The 27,183-nt window shown below is 41.0% G+C and overlaps 2 protein-coding genes across 4 annotated transcripts in view; one reads left to right on the plus strand and one right to left on the minus strand.

Annotated features, from left to right (window-relative positions):
- Positions 1-1,056: 1,056 nt before the first annotated feature.
- nampt1 (nicotinamide phosphoribosyltransferase 1) lies at positions 1,057-22,665 on the minus strand. The gene is made up of 11 exons (XM_026146150.1): positions 22,489-22,665; positions 16,162-16,318; positions 13,760-13,863; positions 12,478-12,606; positions 7,600-7,758; positions 7,166-7,302; positions 5,402-5,627; positions 5,169-5,288; positions 4,953-5,093; positions 4,656-4,790; positions 1,057-4,443 (listed from the first exon to the last, which is right to left on the minus strand). Exons 1-11 carry the CDS (start codon positions 22,540-22,542, stop codon positions 4,330-4,332), a joined length of 1,476 nt encoding a protein of 491 aa, XP_026001935.1. The 5' UTR covers positions 22,543-22,665; the 3' UTR covers positions 1,057-4,329.
- Positions 18,436-27,183, plus strand: part of gsap (gamma-secretase activating protein) — a 63,816-nt gene continuing 55,068 nt past the window's right edge. For 2 of the 3 annotated variants that reach the window (XM_026146147.1, XM_026146148.1), the window contains exons 1-2: positions 25,803-25,971; positions 26,638-26,708. In XM_026146147.1, coding sequence (XP_026001932.1) covers positions 25,884-25,971; positions 26,638-26,708 — 159 coding nt within the window. In that variant the 5' untranslated portion in view covers positions 25,803-25,883. Of the gene's footprint in view, positions 18,648-25,802; positions 25,972-26,637; positions 26,709-27,183 lie in introns of those variants that run through there. The other variant, XM_026146149.1, reaches the window with a different exon arrangement.

A 27,183-nucleotide genomic window follows, 5' to 3' on the forward strand; every position in this document is an offset into this window, starting at 1 on the left:
TTTGAAAAAGATTAAAAAGATTGAGAGACTCTGAAGACATCTCTATGCAGAGGGGACAAGGCCAGAAATCAGTACTGGATACCTGCAATCTCTGGGGCTTCAGGAAGCCCAGCATTAAAAATATGACATGATTCTGTCCTTTAGATCACTGCATGGGCTCAGGAACACTTCCAGAAATCACTGTTTATTAACACAGGTTAAGCCTCTAGCATGCAAAGAAGAAGCCATATGTGAATGTGATCCAGAAACACTGGCGTCTTCTCTGGGCCAAAGCTCGTTTAAAATGGATTGAAGCAAAGTGGAAAACTCCCCTGTGGTCAGATAATTGAAATTTGAAATTCTTTTTGGAGAACATGAACGCCACATCCTCTGGAGTACAGAAGGACCATCCAGCTCGTAAGCCTGCATCTCTGTTGGTATTGGGGTCCATTAGTGCCTGTGGAATTAACAGCCTGCACATCTACCATTAATTTGAAATGTATATACAGGTTCAAGAGGAACATATGCTCCCAACCATACATGTTTTTCAGGGCAGGCCTTACACATTTTAACAAAGCAATGCTAAACTGCATCCTGGATCAATTACAACAGCATGGCTTCATAGTAGAAGAGTCCGGGTGCTGAATTGGCCTGCCTGCAGTCCAGACTTCTCACCAGCTGAAGCCTTCAAACAAGAATTGGAAAACATTCCTCTCCCAGAATTCCAGCAGCTGGTCTCTTCAGTTCCCAGACTGTCGTTACACAGCAGTAAACATGGCCGTGTCGCAAGTATTTTGTAACGCTGCCATCAAATTCAGTGAATGTGACGAGCCAATACTTTTCCTAAAATGGTATATTTGCTCATTTTTAAACATGTGATGTGTTTTCTGTGTTCTTCTGTGAATCAAAAGCGGCTCTGTAAGATTCCATATTCACGACTTTGTGTTTTCAATGTACATTTCACACAGCCTCCCAGCGGTCTCTGCATTAGGGCTGTTAAGTCGTTTCGGAGGCACTTGTTGGAAAGGCCAACGCTATCAATGGAAAAACAAAAAGGAGGCGCGATAAATGAAGCACTTCAAACTGACAGGGTGGCATCTTTAATCAATGTATTGTTGACAACATAGCATGTTATGTTAGTTAAAATATCATTTGTGCTGGGAGAGAATTTGGAACAATCAACATATACATACAAGTAAAACAACAACAACAGAGAGAGGAAAAAAAATAGTATCCACAAACACTTTCATTCATTACACGCACACACAGAGCACTCCCACCGGACCACACGCCCACACAAACAGAAGCTAAAAGCTCGACAGTCGCACTGCTAGGTCTGTCAAGCAGTTTTGGATATTCTTCTGTTGGTACAAAAATGATCGTTTTGACAAAAATAATAATTTCATCAAGTGTGGTCGTCTCCCCTAACTTGCCCTCTCCACTTTCAGTCAAACTACTTGTTTTTATGTACAAGTGAGAAGGCAGCATGGCCGCATCAGTTGTAAATAAGGATATTTACCGCTAGATTTCTGGCATATTATTGGTTTTGTTTGTTTTTTTCCTTTGTCATACAAAATAATATCTCTCTGAGGTAAGAACCGAGACAGTATCAAAATAGTAAAATGAAAATTTTACTGAATGTAAAAGGACTACAGGTTCATTACTTGCTGGATGACATGACCTCACAGATAACAGCAGCGGGAAGAAGGAAAAAAACAAAACAAAACAGGAAGATTGAATAACGGTCCGATGTTGTATCAGTGTGTGGTTCGCTCAGCTTGTCTGTGTTTGAGCGCGATGGCTCTGAGCCAGTGGAGAGGAATGGGAGTTGGTGACATCACAGGCGTTATCAAGGTTGGTTACATGGGGGGGGGGGGGGGGGGGGGGGGAAGCAGGGTCAGTGTCTGTGAGGGAACCTTTAAGAAAGAAAGAAAGAAAGAAAGAAAAAAAGGAGGTCGCTGATGCTCTAATAGCTCCGGTGAGGCTGCTGCGGCTCTGTGGAGCTCCCAGAGGGCGTAGCGTGTGAAGTTATGAATGTGAAGCAGCTGAGTGTCTGAAGAGCGGGAACAAATTACCACCTGGAGGCTTTAAAGTTTAAACAAGACAGCCTACAGCCGGGGCAGCAGCTCTGTGAGAGTGCCTTTGAGCCTGAATTACCAGCAACGCTCACGATTACAGTGTCATGTGATTACGACTAAATCAACCCCGTGGAAGGAATCACAAATGGCAATCCACAAACCCGAGAGCTTCAAATGTAATCCTTTTGGTGGCGCTACGTGAATTATGAGGAGCACCAAAGGATTTATCTCCTGTGGACTGTACTGAGATAAGTCACTCTGGTACTTTCACAACTTGGCGACTGCTATTAAAAAAAAACAAAAAAAAAACGCAACTCTCTTTGTCCTGTGATGTCACCAGCTCCTAGCGCTCTACTAGAAAAATCCCTTCACTCTGAAAAAGGCCAACTCAGGAAATGACACCCACCACAATCTGGCTAAGATGCTCTGAATGGAAAGTTGATCAACTCCGAAAGGCATTAGCAAGCGAAACCCCCATTTACACCAGGGCAATAAATCCAAACCATTCCTCCCCTTCAAAAGTTAAGGCAGTGATACTAAGGGGAAATGCTTCTCTGACCAGCAACTATGCTCCACCGACTACCAATGCATAGCTGGTGCATGTTAGTGTCAGAAAGTACTCTCGCTTTTTTAATTTTTTCATTTATAAACCTCTTGTTTGCCAAAAAGTTAAACTAACTCTCCACTAGACTGTCACAACGTCTCCTTTCAGAATAAAAGGCCGGGAAGAATGTTGTTTTATTCCCACGAAAACAAGCACATTTGCAGAAAAAGGAATAGCACACAGTCGTTTAAAGGAAGAAAACGTCTCTCTCACCCCCCCCCCCCACACACACACTCACTCACATTCACACACACAAAGACATCAGAACCAACACCGAACAAACATCTCAGCCAAGGCGCCACATATATGCACGTCATCTTTCAGAAACACATAAGGTTTTTGTCCTCTTCATTCCAGTGAAGACGATTTCTGCAATGTATATTTTTTTCACATCAACTCTTGGTCTGATTAACAGCAAAGAGTGGCCATTCACCATCATGAAGACCTAATCCAAAAAACCCCACTCGTTAAAGTTCAGTGGGAACCATCTAATCTCTGGGCCTTTTTAATTTCCGATCGATTTAAATGTCTATTACTGAATGATTATTTGAATGTAATCAAACCTGAATCTGAAAAATCAATAAGAATTACAAAGAAAAAAAAAAGTGATTTATTAAACTCCGTCTTCCTCCATTTGTGATTTTTGTGGTGTGATTTGGATTGTAGAGCAAACCTTCATGATGGGAACGCGCTGTGGGCAACATAACAGTAAGTAAATGATCAGATATACCTCCAGAGATGCACCAATAATTTTGTGGTGGGACAGTGGGAGTACTTGACTTAAATATTGGCCTATTGTAATTCGTTTTGTTTATTTATTAATTGTAACTATTAAAAAGCAAGAACTGTGGAGGAAATTAACCTTTCATTACTCGTGCTCCAAGTCCAAGCGTTCATGATTTTTCCTTAAGTCCAAGTGTAATCGGTGCATTGTGATATACCGTGATCGTTTTCTTGATTCACATAAAAGACAACGCTAAGTAGATTCAGACATGTATTTTTTTTCTAAACAGTTCTGTACAGGATACATGGAGAATGTTAACTCGTGTGGGTGTGGCTTCCGCCAGGTTCTTTCTCACTCATCTCAGGTGCATTCGGCACGTGGCCGTCGAAATGCTCATTCAAAAAACCTACAATCATCTCAAGCGCCCTCGCGCGTGTGGCGTCACGGGAAAAGGTCTGTCGCCACGCCTCCTACCAGCAGCCGGACATATTCATTAAGCTGCAATGTAGCCGGCCTATCAGTGCAACGCGCTGGTGATCAACTTAGGGCAGTAGCACAAGGATTTGAATGTTCTAACATCACAATCACAACTTCTCTCACATCTTTTTCTTTTGCTCACAACAACACATTTTCCTTCTGTTCCCGACTCCCACCCCCACCCCCCGACTCTAAAGGGCTTTGTCACTGATCTGAGGCGTTTTTAAAGCTTCCCCACTCGGCTGGAGAACAGAGGGTGAAAATTCAGGAATTTTAAGGAAATCTGGAGTTTATAGGGACATACTGAGGGATTCTCAGGCTTAAAAAGTGGGGTCTATCAACAGTGCACACTACCTCCATTCTCTAGGGTGACAATGGAAGCCTACAGGTGAAAGATTGAAAGGAAAAGGATATTTTTTTGGAGGGTGGGGGGTTTGGATATTATGTGGGGATTAGCAGGACTGCACTCAGTGCAGCAGCTCTTCAAGCTCGCTCTCTTTGAGCTTAGCATTGTCTCTGACTTCGTCAAATGTGTACGTCTTCACAATCTTCCCATTACGAAAGACAGTGTGCAACAGGTCCTGGAGGAAAGAGTAAAGACAAAACAACAAAAAAAGTGAGAACGGCAGTGTTCGTATGAAATCAAATTACATGTGAACAATCAAAACAATTGAGTAAAGAAAAGGGTTTATAATAATAATAATGGATTGGATTTATATAGCGCTTTTCAAGGCACCCAAAGCGCTTTACAATGCCACTATTCATTCACTCTCACCACGTGGTGTGAACTCACCACGCCATACTCCTCCAGATCGCCCTTGCCCTCCTCCAGAGTGACAAAGTCTCCGCTCTGGGTCCGGTGTAGAGACAGACGACCTTTCTTCGACCTCTTGTTGGGATCTGCCACCGGATCCTTGAACACGTTCACCTGAGATACAGCACAAAAAGATCTATGTCACACTGAAACAGAAAGGACATCCCTGAAAAGTCTGCCTGGGATCATGGCTGAATAAATAAAGATTTCCAGAAAGTGCACTTAAACAGCTACAAAGCCACCTAACAAATGTAGACCCATTCACCCGGTCCTCACCCCTAGTCCGTTAGTGACCACGTAGCTGCATTTGAATGAGCAGTTGAGCAGATCTCTGGTCAGTTTCTGCAGCAGAGCCCCTCCGGACCCGAAGGTAATGTTCTCAATGGACCATCTGTGTTGCTTCATTCCCTCCACAATCTGGGAAACAAATACACACAATCAAACCTTGCTGCTGCCTTCAAACTTTGAACAGCTGGCGCCATGTGCCTGTACCTCTTGCAGTGTGTTGATATCCACTCCATCTCCTTGTATGACTCTAATGTAAGGAGGGAGAACCTTGAACCCTTTAGAGTTCTCCTTTGGTGCAAACTTCTTCCCTAGAATCTCCAAAACCTGTAAACAGTCAAAGAAGAGAGGATGGAGGAGGAGGTACAGAGAGGAAAAGTTGAGTTTCCTGGCTGGGTTAAAGACTATAAATGAAAGTAAAGCCGTTTGTGTGACCGCACCTTCAAAACCGTATCGAGCGGGTTTCCTGAGTCTGGTCGAACGACGAGCGGGGCGTCTGCGCTGCGCATCTCGATCAGCGCCCGCAGGTCTTCTCCCCAAATCTTCTCGCAGGCGTTGTAGATGTCGTAGCTGTCGCTGACTATGGACACAGGCACGCTGGGAAACTGCTTGATGATGTGCTCGAAGGCATCTTTTTCATGGTCTTTCCCCCACGCTGTGATGGTACTGCAGAGAGAATGGCAGAGCTATTAAATATACATCTGAAGAAGAGTAGACAGGAAAGACCAAACACAGTGATTGAGTGATAATGTCCCAGAGTGTCCAGAAGAGGGCGCTGCACTCCAGGTTTTAGTCTAAGACGAGCCCAAATATGATCTTACAGGTACTGTACAACAGCTGTGTGTACTTCTGATGCTGGCGTTCTTCTGCATCGCCTAGCATCACCAGTGTAGAGTCAGACAAGGAGAAAAAGGTGATAGAACCCACACAGAGCTCCTGATGAATACATCAAATATTAATGTTAATGCATCACGCACCATGATAATAAGGTAAGGTAAATGGAAAAGTGCAGAAAAACATGAAGATCTGGACTTTAGGCTTATTAGGTCTTGGACAGCAGATGCTTGTAATGATCATGTTGCTTTGTTTTAAGGATTTGGTGCTCTCTCCATTGTGTTGTTCCAGAATCCAACTTGGCCCTGAAGATAATTTTAGTTTAATGCGCTGCAGCTCCTGGGCTTCTTGGCACAACCCCAATACATGAAACGTGTGCAGTGTGCACACACTGCTGGCACTGATTTCTTCAAACTAAGGGTGACACACCTTTTCTCTTAAAAAAAAAAAAAAAAAAAAAAATCAACCCTCCCTTTTCCTCTGGAATATCACTGCGACTCCTCCCACCGAGGAGGTAGAAACGAAACCGATTTCAGGAGGGAGGCCATTGCATAACAGTTGCTATAACAACTCCAGCCACTATCCCACAATGCACTGGTATGGGGAAGAAGGGTGCGCTGGTGCAGCAGTAACAGCGCTGGCGGCCAGTAGGAAGCTGCTGTGTGTGCGCGCATGAGAGCGAAACAGAAAGGGAGAGGTGTCTGTAAGCAGGATAAATGGAGAGAGTTGTGCGCCGGGGCAGCAGCCAATCAAAACTCTCACTTCCAGCTAATCACAGCACCATTCACCGAATGAAATAGACGAACCAGATAATGACTGCGAGGGTGACCAAGCACAAGTCAGGAGAGAAAATTAACACCATCATGAGCCAAATGTTGAATAAATATTCACTCTGGCTGACAAACATCTCTACATCAACAGCTTTGGCACATAATTAGGTGTTATTTGAAGAGAGTTTCCTTCTCTGTGGATGAAAAGCTGGATTTCAGAGCGGGCTCTTGGCCAAACTGTGCACCATTTCATCAAAAGCAGCAATACAGATGAAGACAGCTGAGATTTTCCAAGAGAACAGGTGAATGTGTGGCCTAAATGCAGATAATTAAAACTGTGTGCAGTAATTTAGCAACCTGCATGAGCTGCTTAAAGTTTGTGTAAATCTTGGGAGTCCCTTGAAAGCAGTGTTTCTCAGACACCCGTCATTACATGGAGTCTGGAAGTAAATCTCTAAACTGTGCGGTCGTATCTGCAATAAAACACAGCTCAGAACGGTACACTGCACAGACAAATATTCCATCTCTAAGCAGGAACATAAAGTCCTTTACAGATTAACACTAAATAAATAAGGCCAGTAAAGTAAAGCGTGTGTGTACCTGTGCTCGGCAGCGGGCACTGAGAAGCCTGGCACAGGGTCCTTGGTGCCATAGTACTTCTTAATGACTCCGATGCCAGCGACCGTGTCTGTGCCCTTGAAGTTGACCAGATGGGCGGAGGCTCCTATGCCAGCAGTCTGTGAATAAAGAGGATAGGGTGGGGGTTAGGGACCTTGAAGTGCTGTAAACAACCTTAAAGTGGAAATAATGTTTCCCCTTATTTTCTCATTTATAGATTTGCAATTGCAGATGCTCTTTGATGGCTTTGAGCAGAGAAGCCCCGCCCACCTCCTGTTCAAACCTTGCGTTTGCAAGGGAGAGCAAAATGTGGACTAGACCAAGTCTTAATTTTCTTTGTTTTTGAAATCTCTGATGAGCTTTATTGTCCTTGTCCTTAAATTAACCAGATTTAAATCCTTTAGCTTTCTCCATACCTCTTGTGAGGACACGCCTCTGTAGCCGAAGTCATGTAGTTTATACTCCAGCCCCTCCAAATTCCCCGAAGTCTCTAAGAGGTACTTGGCAAGGATCTTCTTTTGCTCTCTAGAGTTGGTCGCCACAGTGATGGGATACCAGATCTGAACCAGGATGGTCTGACGGAGAAAGAAAGGAGAGTTCAGTTCACTTTACTGGATATTTATAAATTGTTCAGGGTGTCATTATGCTCTAAGTTTTTCCATGTGCATTTATTATAGCAAACAAGCAGGTTATCGGACTAAATATTCATAACAGTTAATGGTAAGCAAAAAAGAAAAAAGCAAGCATAGTCAAGTTTTTTTTCCCCTGCAGGCAACAGACCGGTGAATGTCTGGCCCAATTCTTCTGCTTTCCCAATATTTAAATGGTACTAAAACCCCAAACTAACAGGCTCAGAGGGATCACAGCGGCCTGCTCATTCACCAAAGACAAACTCTGGGAAAAGCACATTCCTTGTTGCTTCATGTCAACTCTGGACCACAGTCAATGACTTTAATATGAAAACAAGTGGCTTATCTGTACTCTCCACCACCTGGGAAATTTTAGGAATACATAGTTCCTGCAGTCTGAAGCATAGAGCGTGATTCTGTGAAGATCTGCCAGTCAGTGTTTTGCCCTCGCTTTCTAAAGCTCTCCTCCTTGTAAATTCAAAATCCATTTTGTCAGAGCAATCATCAGATTTAAGCTGCGGTAAGAACAGATGATGCAGAAAAAGTTTGATAGAAAGAGAAACCTGTGGAATATGGTGACAAGAGGATTATGAACAAGAGCGCTAAACTAACACTATGTAACCGCTTACTGCGATTTAAACATTTCATGTTAGGAATGACAACCAAGTACTATGCTATGTAGGCTGAACCTTATTAACAGCAGATAAACACACCAAGCAAGACTAAAACTCTAAATATAACTAAGGCTATAAAAATTCTCTGTTTACCTAGCTCACACTCTTTGTGCCTCCTAACACTATGCGGTGTGTTTCTACCTTATAACACTGAGCAGGTCACATGCATCCCCAGCCTAATTATAATTCCATAATATGGACTCATGTGACTGCCAAAGAAAGTCCAAAGTCCATGTGTACGCACACAGACATGCATTTGTAAGGCTATCTCTGCGAGGACATTCACTGACATTTAGCCCCCGACCCTGTCCTTTAATGCTAATGCTAGCCTTAACCTTTAAAACGAGTCTCAGCACTTAAATAGCTCTTGTAGGGGTTTCAGGAAGACCAAAATATCCCCACTCTCCACCTCTGGAACGCATGTCTTCATAGAGGTACACATAAAGCTTGAGCTGTAAATTTCTTACAATAAAACAAAAACGCGCATGTGCCTGTTTGTTTCCTTGTCCGCAAACTCCTCCTCGACTATAAGCAGTTGAGCAACCAAACTTTGCACAGGCCACTGAAAGTTCTTATTTATATCACACATTATCATGTCCTTTTGTTGCCTAGAAGGAACAGGTTAAAATGACCCACTGGTAGCATTTATGCACTAATAACACTGTTTAAAAGAACTGTATCATTTTTTTATTTCACAACAGTAACATCTAATTTATATCTTAGAAAAGTTGAGTTACGCATGGGATTTTATGATGTCAAGATGACATTGTGTTGCATGGCAACAGGCTTAATCACCCTGTTTTGAGCCTTTATACACATATTATACCTTATAAAAGCATCTTATGTCATTTTTATCTACAAAAGCCAAATGATACACACCTAGCGGGGTGCTAAAATGCCTGTTTTTAATCATACAAACGCCATCTTTTTTCAGTGTGATTAAGAGTATCGGTTTGCCAGCTGCACAAACAGATCAAACAACACTGTAGCATGGGCATGTAGTAGTTATAACCAATTCTACATTTGTGTGGTAAAAGATTAAGTACAGTGTAAGCATTGTTACACTGCAATTTTTCTATCATTGTCAGGCGACAGTTTGTAAAGGATACCTGCTGCCACGGTAAAATGGAGGGGCAGTAAGAGCAACACTAAGAAGGAATGCACACCCTACACACAACAACAACACAACTACTCTGTCAATGTCCCAGAACAAAATGGACGGCGATAAGGAACCACAGAGCGGGATGAGAATGGGGAAGGCAATGGCAAAAAATAAATAAATAAAAAGGACAAGAAAGCAATAGAGAAGAAAGGGGAAAAAATGATGTGACAAAGAAGAAAATGAGAAAATCGAAACAAGAAGGGACAGCAAGAGTGAAAGGGAAAGAGATAAATAGAGTATGACCTAGTGACGCAGCTCAAGGACACCAGTCTGTGGCTAATTTTACTTCACAGCCATGAAGAACGACCCCCATGTGTGTCTGTTTATGTGTGTATTTAAATCAACCAGAGAAACTTACCAAGTGTGTGTATAAATGGGTTTGTGGACGTGTCGTCACAGTGCTCTTGGCTGTAGGTGACCTCCAAGTACTATGCCATTACAGAGTCGAGAGTGCGCGCGTCACATAATAGCTCCAAACGCAGACCACTTTCAGGATACATTAGACTTTCTGAACATACTAATATGCTGGTAAGTGTGTGCATATAGATTATAAAAAGGTTTTTTGCATCAACAGACAAACAAAAGAATGCCGTTTCTGATTAATCACGGCGTGATTCATTTGTAGGAGCAGTCAAACGTGATATTTATGAATTGGTTTGACATGGTGAAAAAAAAACCAGCACGAGACACGACAGCAGTCAGAAGAACAGAAAGTGAAAGTGAAGTGCAAGAAAGTGCTTGTTCCGCCGAGTCATTGAGGACAGCCTGTTCATGCAGCATTAAGTTCATGATAATCCTGATCTCAGAGTCACACTGTGGATCAGCTCAGTGTAAAAATGCAGTACTCAAACTACCAGAATAAAGTCACTCAAATCTACTTAACTTTCTCTGGAATTTTATGTGAATTATTTGTGAAACCTACAGTATGGTTACAAGACATTTGCTAAATATGCTTATTTGTTAGATGGAAATAGTGACATCATTCGTCTGTGTAGTAAAAAATAAAACTAAAGCTAATTAGATCATCGTAGAACAAATAGTAGAATCAGGAAAAGCACAGGTAGTCTGGCTGTGAACAAAGGTAAAATATGACATCATTACAAGACAAAATCAAATATGATATAATCTCAAAAAACTAGATCTTCCCTGCTATTTAAAAGCTTCTTCACTGACTTTGGGAAAGTCAATGACCTGCTAACATTAGCTAATGAACGGAGTCCGCAAATCAACAAGCTTTCACCGCCAACAAACACTGAACAGAAAGACAAGATAGCATTTTGCCAGAAACAACTTTAGCCAGGGAGTAAGCTAAGATGATCTAGCCAGCTGCTACATTTGCAAACTAGCAATACTGCTATTAGCTATACGATAACTAATATTAGGTTAAGTTTTTATACAATGAATCTCATCTAATCAGATGAGTGACAAACACTGGGAAAACTACAGCAGTGGGGTATTCAACACCTACAGGCGCCATGCTTTACTTCTGAGGGTCACAACAGCCCCCTCCCAATCATCTTTTTTAGTAGCAAAAAATAATCTAATCTAAAAAAAACCTAGCAATAGCTTGCTAGCCACCTAGCTATAACTAGGGCTAACCAATAACTAACTTCATCAGCTTTTTGAAAATCTCCATCCTGTATTTAGTGTTGACTCAACACCACAGGCACAAATTTTGGTGACCGTTTAGTTACGTATAAGCGATGTACATAAACGTAATCAGAGAATATAACTTGAAATATAAAAATTAAATACAATTACCATTTTTTACAAACATAATAGCAGCATATGTGACGATGTCTGTGCAAAGATTAGTTGAAATTAGTCGAACCCGTTGAAGAGGAGATGGGTTAGATACAGACATATATTCATATATGCACTACAATCAATACAGTAAGACAACAAATCAATAATTTCCACATTAATGCCCCATGGCTAACTTTAGCTTTCTTGCTAACAATACTACTAGATAAAATACTAAGTGACCATAGTTCCATGATACTAAGTCATGAAGCAAAAAGTCATGTTCATTTTGGACAGCAATAAATTCTGTAAATATACAAAGCAATAATACTCAAAAGTGATGCAGGCCTGGCTATCCAGCTAGCTCTAACTGAACTGAGCTGTTTCAGTCTGCAGCATACAAAACTCAATTTACACTTCTTTTTTTGGCGTCAAAGAAGTGTAAGTGTACAACAATGACCATATGAGCCTATTACTACTACATTCTTTGACTACTCAATGAAATCTCTACACTATACTTTTGCTGCAGTTGTAACACAAGTATGTCTCCAAGTGGGTATTAAGCTATGAACTATGGCAGAATTGCAACTCAGTGAGATTTAAGAAATCATGAAGTGTCACAGGGCATGCTGCCAAACTAAATTGTTTATGGCTTTTATAAAACTATTACCTCTCTATTGTAATAAATGGGACCTAAACGTTGCTAATGTCTTCCTTCTTCTATTAATTATCAAATAACCATTAAATGGTATCGCTAAGCCTAGCAATGTAGTTTTAGTAGCAATGTGATGAGCACATAAAACATTTCACTGCTATTTGAGGGCACAGGGGTATGAAATTTACGAGGGCTTTTAACTTGATAGAGCTCTTCCAGTAGTTACACTGTGAAGGGGTTCTCCTGTGATTTAGCATTACACTGAAAAGCAACAGAACCCCACAAGACAGATTTAAACAACAGTCAAAATTCTGTTTTTTTGTTATAGATTACACATAAAAAGTACACCTCAAATCCATAAATGAATAAAACATGTCATGTCAGGGCCCTCTCAGATCCCACCCTAACCCGTGTCCATGAACCAAACGTACCTCCACCCAGTTAGTGAGCCAGTAGCATTCGGGGTCTGTGCTCTCCACTGTGAACAAAACATTGCCTCGAGGAATGACACTCCCCTCTGGCACCGCCTTGATTTCAATGGGCAGGTGTCCGTTGTATTTCTGTAAACACAAAGAAATGCACACAAATATATAAGGTTACCAGCATCACCTTCCTGGATATATTAACAGATTTATATCTAAGCTATAGCAAAAGATTTTCAGAGGTAAGCCATTTACTTGGAGGGAAAAGTAAATTAAAGGGAAGTATTATGTTCATTTCCATAGTTTTAAATTGTCGATTAGATTTGCATATTTCAGTTTAAATAGAACAAACAAACAAAAAAGAAAAAAAAAACCCCAACAAATTCCATCGAGGACATAACAGTAAGGTACACATTTCTATCAGAAAAAACAAAAGCAAAAAAACTGTATTTTTGGTTGCCTGAGGTTGTGCTGTACTTGGCTCAGCACTATATTTTAATTGCAGTTAGAGTGGAATCTTTAAAGTAGGTTCTTACTATTTTTGTTTATTTGTTAGTAGACTTTAGACTTTTCTTTGCGTCTGTTAAACCTAACATCTTCTACACACAAATAATACATTATCCAGTGAAATGAACCATGTATTAATATTACAAACACAGAAGATTAAAATGTTTGTTTCCTAGCAACAACGTTAACAATATTATTTTATTATTAGCCGTAGCCACTACTTTGACTAACTAATAATTGCTAATAGTTAGATGGCTAAGGCTAACATATACCATTAAAATTAACTAATGTTGTTGAAACTGATGCTTTACTGACCCCTCAGAATTCCTCATATAGTGCTGCTAGTGAGGGGGAGGGGCTGAGTGTGTGTTCCTGTTGGTCTGGTACTGTGATATGTGTCAAACGGAGGAGGCCATGACAGTTTTGTGTCTGTACTGCTGCAAACGAGCATCTGATAGTGGCATCCTTTTTAGTAATGATTTTTTAAACAATCAGTTTTTAATTATAAAAAAAAAAAAAAAAAAAAAAAATTGCCTTAAAACAGTTTTCTAGCAACACACCAAATCTCCTGGTGACCTCTAGCTTCTCTGATGCGCGACACATCAACACCACAGCGTTTCATGTGGTAACATTACGATGTGCTTGTTTACATGTACACACAATTTTTTCCTTAATAAACCATTTCCTGAAACACTCTGTATTGTTTAGGAAACCTGTCTACAAATATACCTATAAAAATGTATCATATAGGAAAAAAGACAAAAATCTTTCAGTAATCTCTTACCTCCAAAATATAAGTCCACCCCTTCTCATTAAAAACATCATCCTGGAAGTGTTCCCTGTAGACCTCCTTCGCCTCTTGAATCTTCTCTGGAGTCACTACTTTTCCTGGAGAGCAGGAAGTAGGTGGGGAATAAAGGAGGAAGCGGGAGACAGTACAGACAAAGAGGTTGGTGAAACAAACACCGCAGCACTGGTGTGCTTCTCTACTGTCCACCACGATAATCAAGTTTGAAGCTGCTGAGAAGGCATCTTTGTTTGGAAAACATGTGACACAAACTACATCCTTGTCTCATTTCAAGTTTCTAGTTCATGGAAACTATGAAACACAGCATACCACAGATGGGAAAGGATCTCTAAGGGGATACTGTGGTTTATTAGGAAATGCAAAAGAAAGGTCTGACAGTCTGAGAAATAAAAAAAAGTGTTACATGTGTGTGCAATCATTTTTATCGATATTTATAAAATCATGAAGTGTAAGTGGAGCTAGCTGCTTTCTTTTGTTTCTAGATTTTATACTAAGCTACTTTAATGTAACCCTCTTTCAACAATGCATTATCGGGTTAAATTCTCTGAATGGTGAGGTTTTCTTGTAGCTTTGGGTAAACAGAGGGTCTGTTTTTTTTTTAACTTTCACTTGCTCATGAAATCAATTCTGTTAGAGGATCGAGGATGCATCGCTGGTAGATGGCCTAATCGCTGTGCTCCGAGCGATGCTCTGCCGAGCCAGCTTTTCTCCCTCGGACAGCGAAAGAGCAGCTGTGCTTTTGTCCTCTCCGTCTCTGTTCTCTGTTATCCGTTGCACTCTCTCCACACCTCTGTTACCACACCATGAAATCCGCTTAACAGACATGAGGGAGATGCATTCTTTCGACACTCTCTCTTGCCCTCTCTTTTGCCTCTCAGGACGTGAGCATCAGCGTTAATCATCTTGAGTTAATTAGGGCATAAAGTGTTTTGGGCTTATTTCAGGCTGGTCTTGTTTTCTCATTTCTTTCCCAACCTGGATTCTTTTGTGGTATGTTTGTTTTGTACGGCCTAATCAATGTGAAGCAGCACGCTGCAGCCTTGCTGTTTTTCGAATGAATAAAAGAACTGTTGCTCCAGGACTCGATAGAAACCACCTGCCCTGCTGAAGTGTCCTTCAGCAAAGCAATGACTTTGAAAAGCCTTAGGCACACTGCTCTGCAACTTTCCCTGTAGAGGGAAGGCCAAAACAATAGAGTGCTCCCACAGGGACCAATCAAGTACTATAAAAGGCCCTCCAAAGTCTGGATGTCGACTTTTTCAGCTACACTTACCGTAATTGTCGGGCTATAAGCTGCTACTTTTTGCACAAGCTTTGAACCCTGCGGCTTTTAGTCAGGTGCGGCTTTTCTATGGATTGTCCATGATTTTTGTCATATCGTAAGACGATTTGTTTTGTTTGTTCCGCTGTTGTACGGCACTACGTTGCCTGGCGGAAGGATTGGGGTTCAAGAGTGGTATGTTAGTCACATGTCCGTCCGGCTGGACTGCTGCATGATGGAGAGGAGGACTCCGACACTGACAATGAGGATTTCTTTGGTTTTGAAAGTGACAACGAAGGAGAGAAGCGGAGAGTGGATGACGAAGCCATCCTGAGCCTGTTTGTATCCGACACTGGAGAAGAGGACTTTGGTGGTTTTAGTGCGCAGGAGGAAGAGAAAGATGGTGGTGAATGACTGACTTTTCTTCTTGTTAAAGCTGTGTCACTGCACCTGAGCCTAAAAGGTAGTCCGAATCTATTTTTCTGGTGTGCTGTAGGTTACTGTTATGTACTACATGTGCAAATATGTACCCATAACTTGTTTTTCAAAATATTAATAAAAGGGGTGTCTCCAAACAGCCATCTCTTTCCTGACAATTTCCTTTGTGCATATTCTCTTACATATGATAAGTCAACATTGAAACACCTGCGGCTTTTGGTCAGGTGCGGCTAATGTATGTACAAAACAGGATTTTCCCCTGATTTTAGCTTGTGCGGCTAATATTCAGGTGCGCTTTGTAGTCCGGGAAATACGGTAATTTTTTTTTTATTAACCAGTAAAAATCTTTCGCCTGACTAAAGACTGAGGCTTGCTGGACCACAGCAAAATAGCGGTTGTGTAAACTGCATTCACAGCACTAGAACCATAACATCATGTGCACAGCTTGCTTCCATGTCTTGGTTGTGTGATTTAAGTATTGAATTGTTACCCTTATTTAATTTAAGTGGACTGGAAGCACTTCTATTTACGCAAATATCACAACGCGGTGGCTGCATGTGACCAGACTCCCTCCCATCTGTGTTTATTTGCCATTGAGAAGCTTGGACTTAGTTGCAAGGTCATGTTGACTTGTTTAGTCTGGCTACAGAGCTTTTACTTAAACAAAAGGCAAACTTACCTTTTAGATATTTGTGCAGGATGTACTGTAGGCCATAAAAGACAGTTTTGTCATATTTGACTTTTCTGTTTTTGCTGGGGTCTGTCCTCTTCTCGCGGCACTCGAAGTAAGAGTACACTTTACTCGTGTTGGGGGGGTACTGTTTATAATGCGTTACCTGCCAAAACAGAGCACAAGACAAATTAGACTGGCCATAAACAATGACTAACCAGTTTAACCGGGTTAGGAGAAAACTAAAACAAGAGCAGTCTGATACCGCATACCTCTGCCACAGCTGAAAATTCCCTAGACACCATGCATGAATAAATTTCTGGATCCAGGAACACTAAGACAACATCTCCAATTTATCTTATTTCAGTCTAAAATACATTGGTGAAGGTGTACTCACTTCTAAGTTGAGTCAAACCCCATCCAAACGTGATCACTAACTACTTTATTTTTTATTTAGTATGCATGTGTTAACATGCCACATTGCCACCAGTGCAAAATGACTCATCTAGATTTTATCATTAGTGTCAAGAGGCAATGGGCCTGTACTGTAGCCCAGTTTCACAATGTATCTTGTACATTTTGCACTGTACAATACTGCACAAGCCCACCATTCGAAGGAACTGATTTTATCTCAATGTGTTTTAAGATTGTGCAAAATATTTAGTGTACAGGGAATTTGGACCAACGCATAATGACCAACACCCTGCTTGATTTCAGGGCGTCGATGGGATTTCAAAGGAAAATTGCAGCATTTTCAAACTGAAAAAAAAACAACAACTTATCTTCCACAGAAATGAAGAAATCCCATAGAATCAATAACTTCTTACCAAATAAACACATTTTCACAACTTATCTGATTGCATGAAACATTTCAGTTCGTAAAAGTGTTTCAATGTCATGCATTAAAAAAAAAAAATTACATTCAGGGAGAAAGAAGTCGAATTTGTCTCTCACACATACACATTTTCTCTATAAAACAGTTGTTTGGAGCTTTATGTGCACTTCTAGTGAAAATTGAATCCCCAGTGTCTGCAATCAAGTCAACAGCTTAAGGCAAGTCCAGACATGTTTCAATAACAGACTCTACTATCATACCCATATGATACAGTCTCACAAAAAGGAGACGATACATAGTCAGTGGTAGCCATCAGTCATTAATTAAATCCCTAAATGAGCTAATGGATTTCTAGAGTGCACTAAAGGTTTAACTCCTACCAGCAACGCTCCTACCACAACTGAAGTGCACTTACATTTAGAAATTATATTCCTGCCTCATCATGTGTCACATGAGAACCTAATGTGTACACAGTCAAAGTACAAGTCACAGTACAAGCAAGAGTCATTTATTATTGTTAGACATTAGACTCTGATCAAACATACCTAGAGACTGGCTGGTGATCGCCTTGGTAAACACTAGTCACCAAGGAAAAATAAGTACTCAATGACCAGTTGGCGAGTTGTTGCTATGAAACTGATGGCTAAGGCCCAGTCACAAAAACTCATAGACAGTGCAGACTCAGTGGTAGCCTTCAGTTGCTAGGGAAAGTTTGATTGCTGACAGGTTGGCAAGTGGTTGCAGTAGGCCGTCTGCTTTCGCTAGGATGTGAAATTGATTCACAAAGGAGTTTACAGCGCTGCAAAAAAAAAACAAAAAAACAAACCACCTTGCGATGGTTTTGGTCACTAACAGCTTGCGTGCAGTTTGTACGCTGACTTTCCTGAAAACACTAACTACTTGATAAGCATTACTGAAACTCTAAAAGAATGTTCTCCATTTCCAGTTTGACTCCCACTTTTTCCAAGTTTGGTGGTTCTTTATCTTGATCATTAATATGCAAAGGGTCATGACCACGACCAAACAACATCTGGCAACAGATGCCAGGTGAGACTGAAGAAGTCACTTGGATGAGTGACGAAACATTTTTCCCAGAAAACGCTACGTCCAGATGAACAGAATCAACTTTTGGAGATCTGGCAACACAGAAGAGCTAATTCGTCAGGCCAGGACTCTACAATCTATTCACACCTACAGGCCAGTGGCCACTCTTTCAGTGATGAGGATGTACACATCCTGGACAGAGAGGAACGCTGGTTTGACCGCGGAGTCAAGGAGGCCATTTACGTGAAAAGAGAAAGGCTATCTCTGAACATCTTTCGCCATCTTACAACGCCGTGATTGCAGCCATTCCCCAACTCTCTGTGAATGATACTCGTGGCTATTGATCAGTGGTTGTTGATCAATGGTCATGACAATATCCATATAAAAGGTCAAGAACTGACCTCACAGCCCATTGTTCATTCATTGGGCTAGTTTCAGTCAATATGCTAATACACTCTTTAAAAGTTTGGGGAAACCTGCAGTCAGCTGAGACTGAAGATGTCACTCGGACAAAATGTTTCTCCCACTGAAAACGCTACATCCAGAAGAAGAGAATCAACTTTTCGGGCGTTCCTTACCCGGATTACTCAGCATGCATCAAGACATTAAATATACAGTAAGATACAAAACTACTTGACACCCACATTGAGTATAGATGAGATAAATGTCAATGAACCACTCAGTTACTCTGACCCCCATATGTGTCCTTTCCTCTGGGCTTTCGAGGACTCAAAATAGAGTCAAGACACTTAACATGACACTGAGTGCAACCACGTGTGTACATATTCATTGGCACCCACTGTATACACACACAAACACACAACCAATGCTTTAGAATGGCAAAACTAATCAGAGTTTCAAAGCACGAGCAGTACGTCCAATATTATTAAATGTCAGCAGAGGACACGCATGAATATTTGATTATAAAACATCCATCTATTGTAACATGAACCTAATTACGACAAACAAGACCAACAACTGAGTTACACAATTCAGTTTTACAGTAACAGTATCAGTAATGGAAGGAGGTGCATGTAGTGGTAAAACCACAGAGTGCCATCACTTATCAGTACCTCTTAACTCTAAGGAGATGTTTGTTAAGTAAATCTTACTATTTTCATATATGAATAACTGGTAAGCAGGCTCTAGGTTCATAAATTTGAGGATATGATATTTTGAGTACTCATACAATGACAAGCTCATTCAGTCTGGGTTTTGTACTGAAAAAACTGATCAGACACAAACGCAACTGAAGTAAGGTTTGGGGTTTGTTATCTGCTTCCTCTTTTTCCTTCCTTCCTCCTTTAAAACTCTGATGATACTGAGCTAACTGAGGGTGCAATGATTCCAGGATAATTAAAATCAAAAACACCAAACATATACACTGACGCTTATCGTCTATGACAGCGCAGAAAGTTAATGCAATGTCAGTAATTTTCTCACACACAAGTTGCCATCTATAAACATCAAGTAATTCCTCCTTTGCTCTTTCGAGAGACTGGGAAGGAGATGATGAAGGCAGCCTTGTGAAAACGCTTGGACGTTTCACAAAAGTTCCTTAAATCTATTACCACAACCTTTTCCATCATCACCACGCGTGAAATGCAGTACATGCAGGGCACTGTCCCATGACCTGAAGTTAAGAGTTCAATTCAAAGACAAATAATGGAACAACACATACTGACAGTTCAGTTAGTCTGGTTCCAAAGATAAAATCCAACTCTGCAACACTGGGCTTGATCACCTCTCCGTAGTGGCACGTGAAACAGTTCTCTGTTGAAGTGGCTTTTCAGCTTGCAGCCAGTTTTCAAAGACGCAAACAACACATGCAGTTGGTCTGTCCAATCAAGACACGCTGGAGAACCAGGTGAAAGGTATCAAGAATTCTGATTAGGAAATATGAAGCAGGAAGTGCCGGGTTAAGCCGGACAGTAGGACCCGAACTTTCAAAATAAGAGCAAGGGGATGCATTAAAAAAAGAAGAAAGAAGTGCTAAAATGAAACCCCAGATACTTTAATGTAAGACCCTGGATCCCTGCTTACTTTCTCACCACCATTCACTCTGGATTTAAGGGTCAGAAGAGTGTAATATGCAAATGTGGTCACATGGTGACAAACTAATGTGGCTTTTCTTTAAAAATCTGTGCTAATAATAGAACACAATATAACTCCTCCCTGTCAAACAAGCAGAGATTTTTTGAATGCATGCTTCCAGACAATAGGCCGGCGTGCCTTTGGGACAGAGAGTTTGCTTTTGAATTCAAGCACACAAAACACAAAGGTGCTCAGGTGGAGTTTGTTTTTATGTCCTGTGTGTGCCTTCAGTTGTTCTGAGAGACCAGCGAGCATTTCTTTGAATTAACCTTTCCCTTTGGTCATGCACGGCCAAGCTACACATACAAGGTAAAGCTGGGTGACAGGTGTTGCAACACAAGTAAAACTTGCCTGCGCTGCAGTGAAGAGACATTTATCTGTACTGTCATTTGTCAGGCATTTGCTGCTTCTCCCTGGGCTTTAACTATCACTACTTGACTGAAAACACGACTTCTAACACAATGCTGTGCTTTACTTTGAGCACACTTTGTTGCTACCTAACAAAACCATCTGTAGCCTTCTTCTATTTTATATTATGCAGCTCTTTGTGAGCTTTCTTAAGTTACAAGGAAAAACTGTTTTCTGTGAATGAAAATGTGTGTCGGCTGTATTCTGATATTTGACATTGTGGTGAAGCGGAGCAGAAAATGCTGGGTCTTTGTTTGAAATCTACTTTTTGTTTTCTAATAACTTGAATAAAGTCGGGTCAATGAAATATGAGCTCTGTGGGAGGATTTAATGGACTTTATGTAATTGTTGCATCAGGAAATATCCGATACTCTAGACTGAGTTTCCCTGTAGATGTCTCATAAAGGGGTTAACTACATATGCCCTTTATTAAGGTAGTCAATCCAGATACTTTAGACTTAGTTTAAAATGAAAGGAGGTGCCAGAAAGCTAAGACTTTATAGAAACCACTCAACATGAAACTGCCACCTCTTCCAAAGGGATGTTTCTGCTCATAAAAAACAAAACAAAAACACCCACACTATATAATATACATATACATCCACTTAACACCAGTCAGCAGTGGTGCTGGCTGTTCATCAATAATCCCAATCGATCAATACTTCTAGAATCAGGTATACGTTTACTTTCATTTTTTTCTATAGTGAAAGTTAAACTGTAATGAAACAATGAAATGAAACCAAAACCACTCATTTGGATGAAATGAAAGGTAAGGTGTGACTGTGCATTACACACCGACGGGAGATTTTGCAGGTATTTAAGTGAAGATTTTGTTTTTTATTTCCTTAGTAAAAAAAAATTATGATATGGCAATACAGCTGATATATATGGGTACAGAACATGAAATATTGAAGTATAACTGAACAGCACACTTAAGAGATGTTGTAGGCAAATTAAACCACACTAACATTAGTGATAACACAATGAAACACAATGAAAGTACATCCATGTACACATACATTTAAGATGTTAGTTTGTATCATTAGACTACATTACCAAGTTTTTTTTCATTCATTCAGCTGGTGTACAGCTCAGTCTGAGCCTAGGTTTTAGTCGAGGTACTTGGGCTTCCTGCCTCTGCTGGTAGCCCCATACTCCCCTCTCCTGTCATTTCTGACTTTCTTTCCTATCATCAGCATCACCGAATTGCTGAATGGTGTCATGTGGCAGTTGACCTGGCAGCCGTCCAGGCAACCACTTGCTACGTGAGCTTAAACAATACTCTAAGATCATTTGTCCTCTGTTTATATTGCTGGTTATCAGCGGGTTGTTTCTTGTCGTTAGCCAGTGTATAAACACTTACAACCCTTACCAACTGCCAAACATCTTAAACCCGCTTTGAAAGTCTAGCTGCCTTGTGATTCCTTTTTAACTTTCGTTTTCTCGTAAGTTATGAATTGCATTATGAGTGGTGCGAGCTAGCCCTATAGTGGCTAACACGACGTCGAGCTAGTGTGACTGAGCTTTTGCCCATGTGCAGTTCATACAGCACTTGCTAGCTAGGGGCTAATACTAGCTTTTTTTTAAAATATCAATACCCTTCATCTCTCTCTTGCGCTCCCTATGCGCTAGCTAGCTAAATCAGCTAGCTGCGGACCATTATGACTAGCAATCCGAGGGGGGGACTGGTATGGTAATAGCGATCTTACATGAAATCTAGGGGAAAAAAGGATGCCTGCATTGTGAATGTGGTACACCGTCTCTGTTGTACCAGCCCTCTTCTCCCTCCCCCAACTAATTTGGCCTGCGGTGAACCGATGGATACCGGCCACACAGAACAGTGTGATGGCCTTGGGACTGATGATGAAACCACCTTGACTTTGTCAATTTTCACTCTTAACGACTCTCCCTTCACCTAATGCCTCGTTCGCCCGAGACCATCACGGGTACCGTACCTTGTATGAATCGGTCGCTAGCAATATGTTGAAGTCGGTGTCTCTGTGCTCCATCTTTTCCCTCCTTGGTTGTGAGTCGCAGCTGTCAGTAGGTTGTGTTACGCGCCGTGCTGCCGGAGACTCTCCAGCCTTGTGTGTAGCCTGGAAGGGGCATAGAGAACGGGCGGGGGAAGGGGCGGGGACTCGGGGGCGGGCGCATACGTCACACCGAAACTCCGACGTTCGTCGTGTATATCCGGAATCACTCGGCTATATTGCGCGTTGGGCGCTCTTACATGCAGTTCTCAAGCTGAGCAGATGAGGGCAGTATTGGCCATCAAATACAGCTCCAACATAAGCTTTTGGACCTGCACCGTTGCTTGATTTATTGATTGATTTATTGTAGGAATTCGAGTAAATCTTAATTAAAGACCCTGCACGTCAAAATATTTTAATTCATTCACCCAGTGTACAGAACATCACATACTAGGTTCTTTCACCTGTAAGAATAGTAATGGTTAAAGTTGTCTCACCTTCAACAGGTGAAAGTAAAAAGGCAGGTCAATGTTGGATAGTGACGAAAACCATGCACATTTAACGTGAAGAAGCAAAAGTGAGTGAAAACACCTAGAGTACCTCTGTAGTGATGTGGAAATCACAACAGCACATTAACTGTACACAGAAGTCTGGTTTCAGAAGATGATTGATTTATTCCCCTTATTAGGTAGATGCTCATTATTTTTAATCTTCTGAATAGGTCTAGATATCACTAACGTACAGATTGTTTTGTTATGTTTTTAGAAGATGATACAAAGGTAGAAACACATTTTTTTCTCCGATTTATCTTGATATCAAAAAATGTGTTGGACCTGCTCTTTTCCCACCTTTTGTCTTTTTTTTTTCACTTGAACTTTATTCTCCCTATAGGCTGATATGAGCTCTTTTTAGTTTAATTGACCCCTTTTATCACTTTGCTGTACAGCTGTTCGAGGTTATAAGAAACCATAAAAACTCGTTCATGGGTTAATGATGTCTCACCAGTAGGTCTTGAGGTATTTCAAATATTACTTTCATTCAGTTTAAAAAAATGAAGGAATGAGATGGTCTTTGAGAAGTTTCTATAAGCATAAATACACCAAATACATCTATTTCGAGTTTATGGGTGGTTTTAAGTTTTAAAATAATCATCAAAAAGATGGACCTAGAGAATATTAAAATAAAAATAATTTAATCGATTCATAGCAGCATTTTAAAGATCCCCACCAGCCACGCCTGAAGCCAGAATGTATAAATATTTAACTGTTTTTCATTTTGAAAATTCTAACTACAGGATGGATGGTGTTTCTGATTGTTCCCGCTTTTACAGATTTTCACCACGCCGTTGTTCCTTCCGCTTTCTGTTTTTGGAGTGTAGCGAGCAATTAGTGCTTATACATATTACATTTAACATTAAAATGTTGCCATATTGGATTGAAAATACACGTAAAAAGTCAACCCCGTGGGCTCGAATGTACAGAAAAGAGGACACATGTATGACACACCACTGTGAAGTCCCTTGCTCAGCAGGCTGCCAGCGGCGTGAGAGATTCCAACCCTCCAGACTGATGCTCTCCTCGGCCTATGACAGCGACATACCGGCTCTGTGATCCCACTCGAGGGAGGAGCTACCTTTAGACTAACGCGACGTTTCCGCATGTCAATAAAAACTTTGTGAAGTCAAGAGGAAGAGCTAGATAGTTAAAGGTAATATTTGTCGGAGTGCTCTACTCTACTTTCAGTTTTCAAGTAGTAACAAGTTTCGGTCACATGATATGGAGCCTGAGCAGATCCTGTGCACCAACATGGACTCGAGTCAACCAGCGCCACCTCTGGCCAAGTGCCACAGCCTACAGCCAGATCAACCTGTGACACACATCTGCACCACGTTTGAATTCGTGTCATGCACATTTGTACCTTTCAATTGTGTGTTTGTGCGTCATGCAAATAAACCTTTGAAAAGAATGAAATGATATCATATATTCCTTATTGGCCTACATTTGTACAAAATTCCAAATTATATACACAAAGTCATAGAAATCACCACTCCAATTGGTCATCATGATTTTAATATTCTCTTTTTCCATAACAATGAAATACGCCTTGGACAAATATGACACATCAATATTTCATTAGTGTTGTAACATCACATGTCGCTAGCATAGTCTGTCTGTGTCTTTTCCCTGAAAATGAATATTTCCAGCCAATATAGGCAATTCATCAACATGGCTGGAGTTATATACAGTCTGTATAAGTGTGGTTAATCTAATGAAGATTTGTAAGGAGACGGCAGTTACTGTGAATCCACAGCAGTTACACAGTGATTAGTAATAAACAGCCAGTGAGAGTGAGTGGATATGACTGTTCCCACCACTAACACATGACCATAGCCCACTACTAGATTAACTTGTGACACATCTGCACCTGCTGCTATGATCACAGTGAGTAGAGGCTGAGTGGCTGCACTTACCCCTGGTACATCCAAATCTGCCCACAAACATGTTGAAAGATGCAATGCCAGCAATGTGGATTGTCAACACTGAAAACAATCAGTAAGCAAAGACAACAGGGATCACTTTTTTCTGTTTATTTAGCACCCACAACATTTGTAGTCGCCTTCTGCACAGGGGAAGTCCACACACACTGTGTGGTACCACTTTCCACAGAAGGTGCAATCTGCAAGATTGAATGAGATTGTCAGAGTCATTGTCTGGCTGTTTATTACTAATCACCTGCTGTACATTCACAGTAACTGCCATCTCCTTACAAATGTTTATTAGATTGACCACACTTATGCAGACTGTATATCACAACCAACTCTAACATGTTTGTTTGCAGAGGGAAGACACAGACAGACTACGCTAACGACATGTGATGTTACAACACTGGTGAAATATTAGTGTGTTCACGACATTTTTCGTATGGGCAAAAGTATTGATATCAGGATGGTGATTCTTATGTGTATGTCATTTGGCATTTTGTACAAATGTAGGCTGATATTAAATACATGATATCATTTCATTCATTTCAAAGGTTTGTTTGCATGACGCACAAACACACAATTGAAAGGTACAAATGTGCATGACACGAATTCAAACGTGGTGCAGATGTGTGTCACAGGTTGATCTGGCTGTAGGCTGTGGCACTTGGCCAGAGGTGGCGCTGGTTGACTCGAGTCCATGTTAGTGCACAGAGCAAACTGCTCGCTTTAGTTGTGGAGCAAAAACGCTGAATTCGGTGAAATAAACCGTGCGAGTGGAACGATAACGACGACAAGGGTCTCCCGATCGTTTGGGCTGTAATTGCTGCCTCTTTTCAAGGGAACTAACTGCAGAGAGTATTTTTATTGGTATAAAAACCAAGGGACAGTAGGAGCAGATATGTTGAGGACACAGCCAAAGTTCGACCTGCACAGGGATGTGGTGTCTGATATCCTCAGGAAGGAGGCGTCGGTCTGCAGAGTAGAAGGTGAGGCGTTCAGGTGCTAACGGTCAGCGTCTTTTCGATGACGGCCAGGTTTTAGTTGTTTTTACAGATAAACGAATATCTCACATAAAAGTAGCGGGTTCAAACGAAGTCGTGTTCTTCGTTCTTTCTATGCCTTTATCGCAGCTTTACTGTTATTATAGCCCCCCATAGGCAGTTTAGCCTGCAGTGGTAAAGTTCCTGTGATTTGTTTATTACTTCTTCTTTTTTTCTTTTTTCTTTTTTTTTAAAATTTTGACCACCAGATGGCACTATTTCATCAGTTACCGCACACTTAAATGCAGGCGAGATGAAACAACCTCCCGTTTGCTACAGCTCTTAGACTCAGTAACTGGAGCATAACTCAAAACATCAACAGAAAACATCTAAAAAAAAACAAACAGAGAACTTAAAATACATCGTGAAAATAAAATGTTCCATGTTCTTGCTAGATGAAATATATGATAGTTGTTATTTTGTAGACAGTGCATGATGTCTAGTTGGGTTACTTTATATATTTACAGGCCTCTGCTATCAGACACTCGTTAGCTTGCGATAACAATCTATTACAGAGGGTAATTCTACTACTTATTTAGTATGTTCTGGATAAGCAGTGGGATGAGATAATAAAACAGGCCAGGCAATAAAGTGTGTGTTCTGTGTCTGAAGAATACTCTGGAGCCGTCGACATTCGTATTGTGAATTTTGAAAGAGATGGGTGCATCCTTTATTCCTGGAAGGTAAGCCCACAGTGAAGGCATTGCATATTATGTGTTGCACATGTTACATACTGGACACTTTATTAGGTATGCTTTAATGGTGCTGAGCCCGACCCCATTTTTGCCTTCACAAGTGCCTTCATCCAACAAGCTGCAGGAAACATTACTCAGAGATTTTGGTCTGTATTGACACAATTGATGCTAATGGCCCATTTCACCCCATCCCAACAGTGCTCTGTTGAACTAATATCTGGTGACTGGAAGCAGTTTGAGCACAGTGAAGTACAAAGTGCACTGAGTGCTCAATTAGAATAAAGCAGCTCTATATAAGCTTCAATTCATTTACCAGTACAATTTTTCTGAAATACTCAGACCAGTCTGTCTGACACAAGCAACCGCAACACTTTTAAAGTCACTTAAATCAATTTCTTCCTCAGTCTGATGCTTAGTTTGAACTTCATAGGTTGCTTTGACCACATCTGCATGCCTAAATGAA

The sequence above is a fragment of the Astatotilapia calliptera genome, chromosome 17 (genome assembly GCF_900246225.1).
Source record: "Astatotilapia calliptera chromosome 17, fAstCal1.2, whole genome shotgun sequence".
In the NCBI taxonomy this organism is placed as follows: domain Eukaryota; kingdom Metazoa; phylum Chordata; class Actinopteri; order Cichliformes; family Cichlidae; genus Astatotilapia; species Astatotilapia calliptera.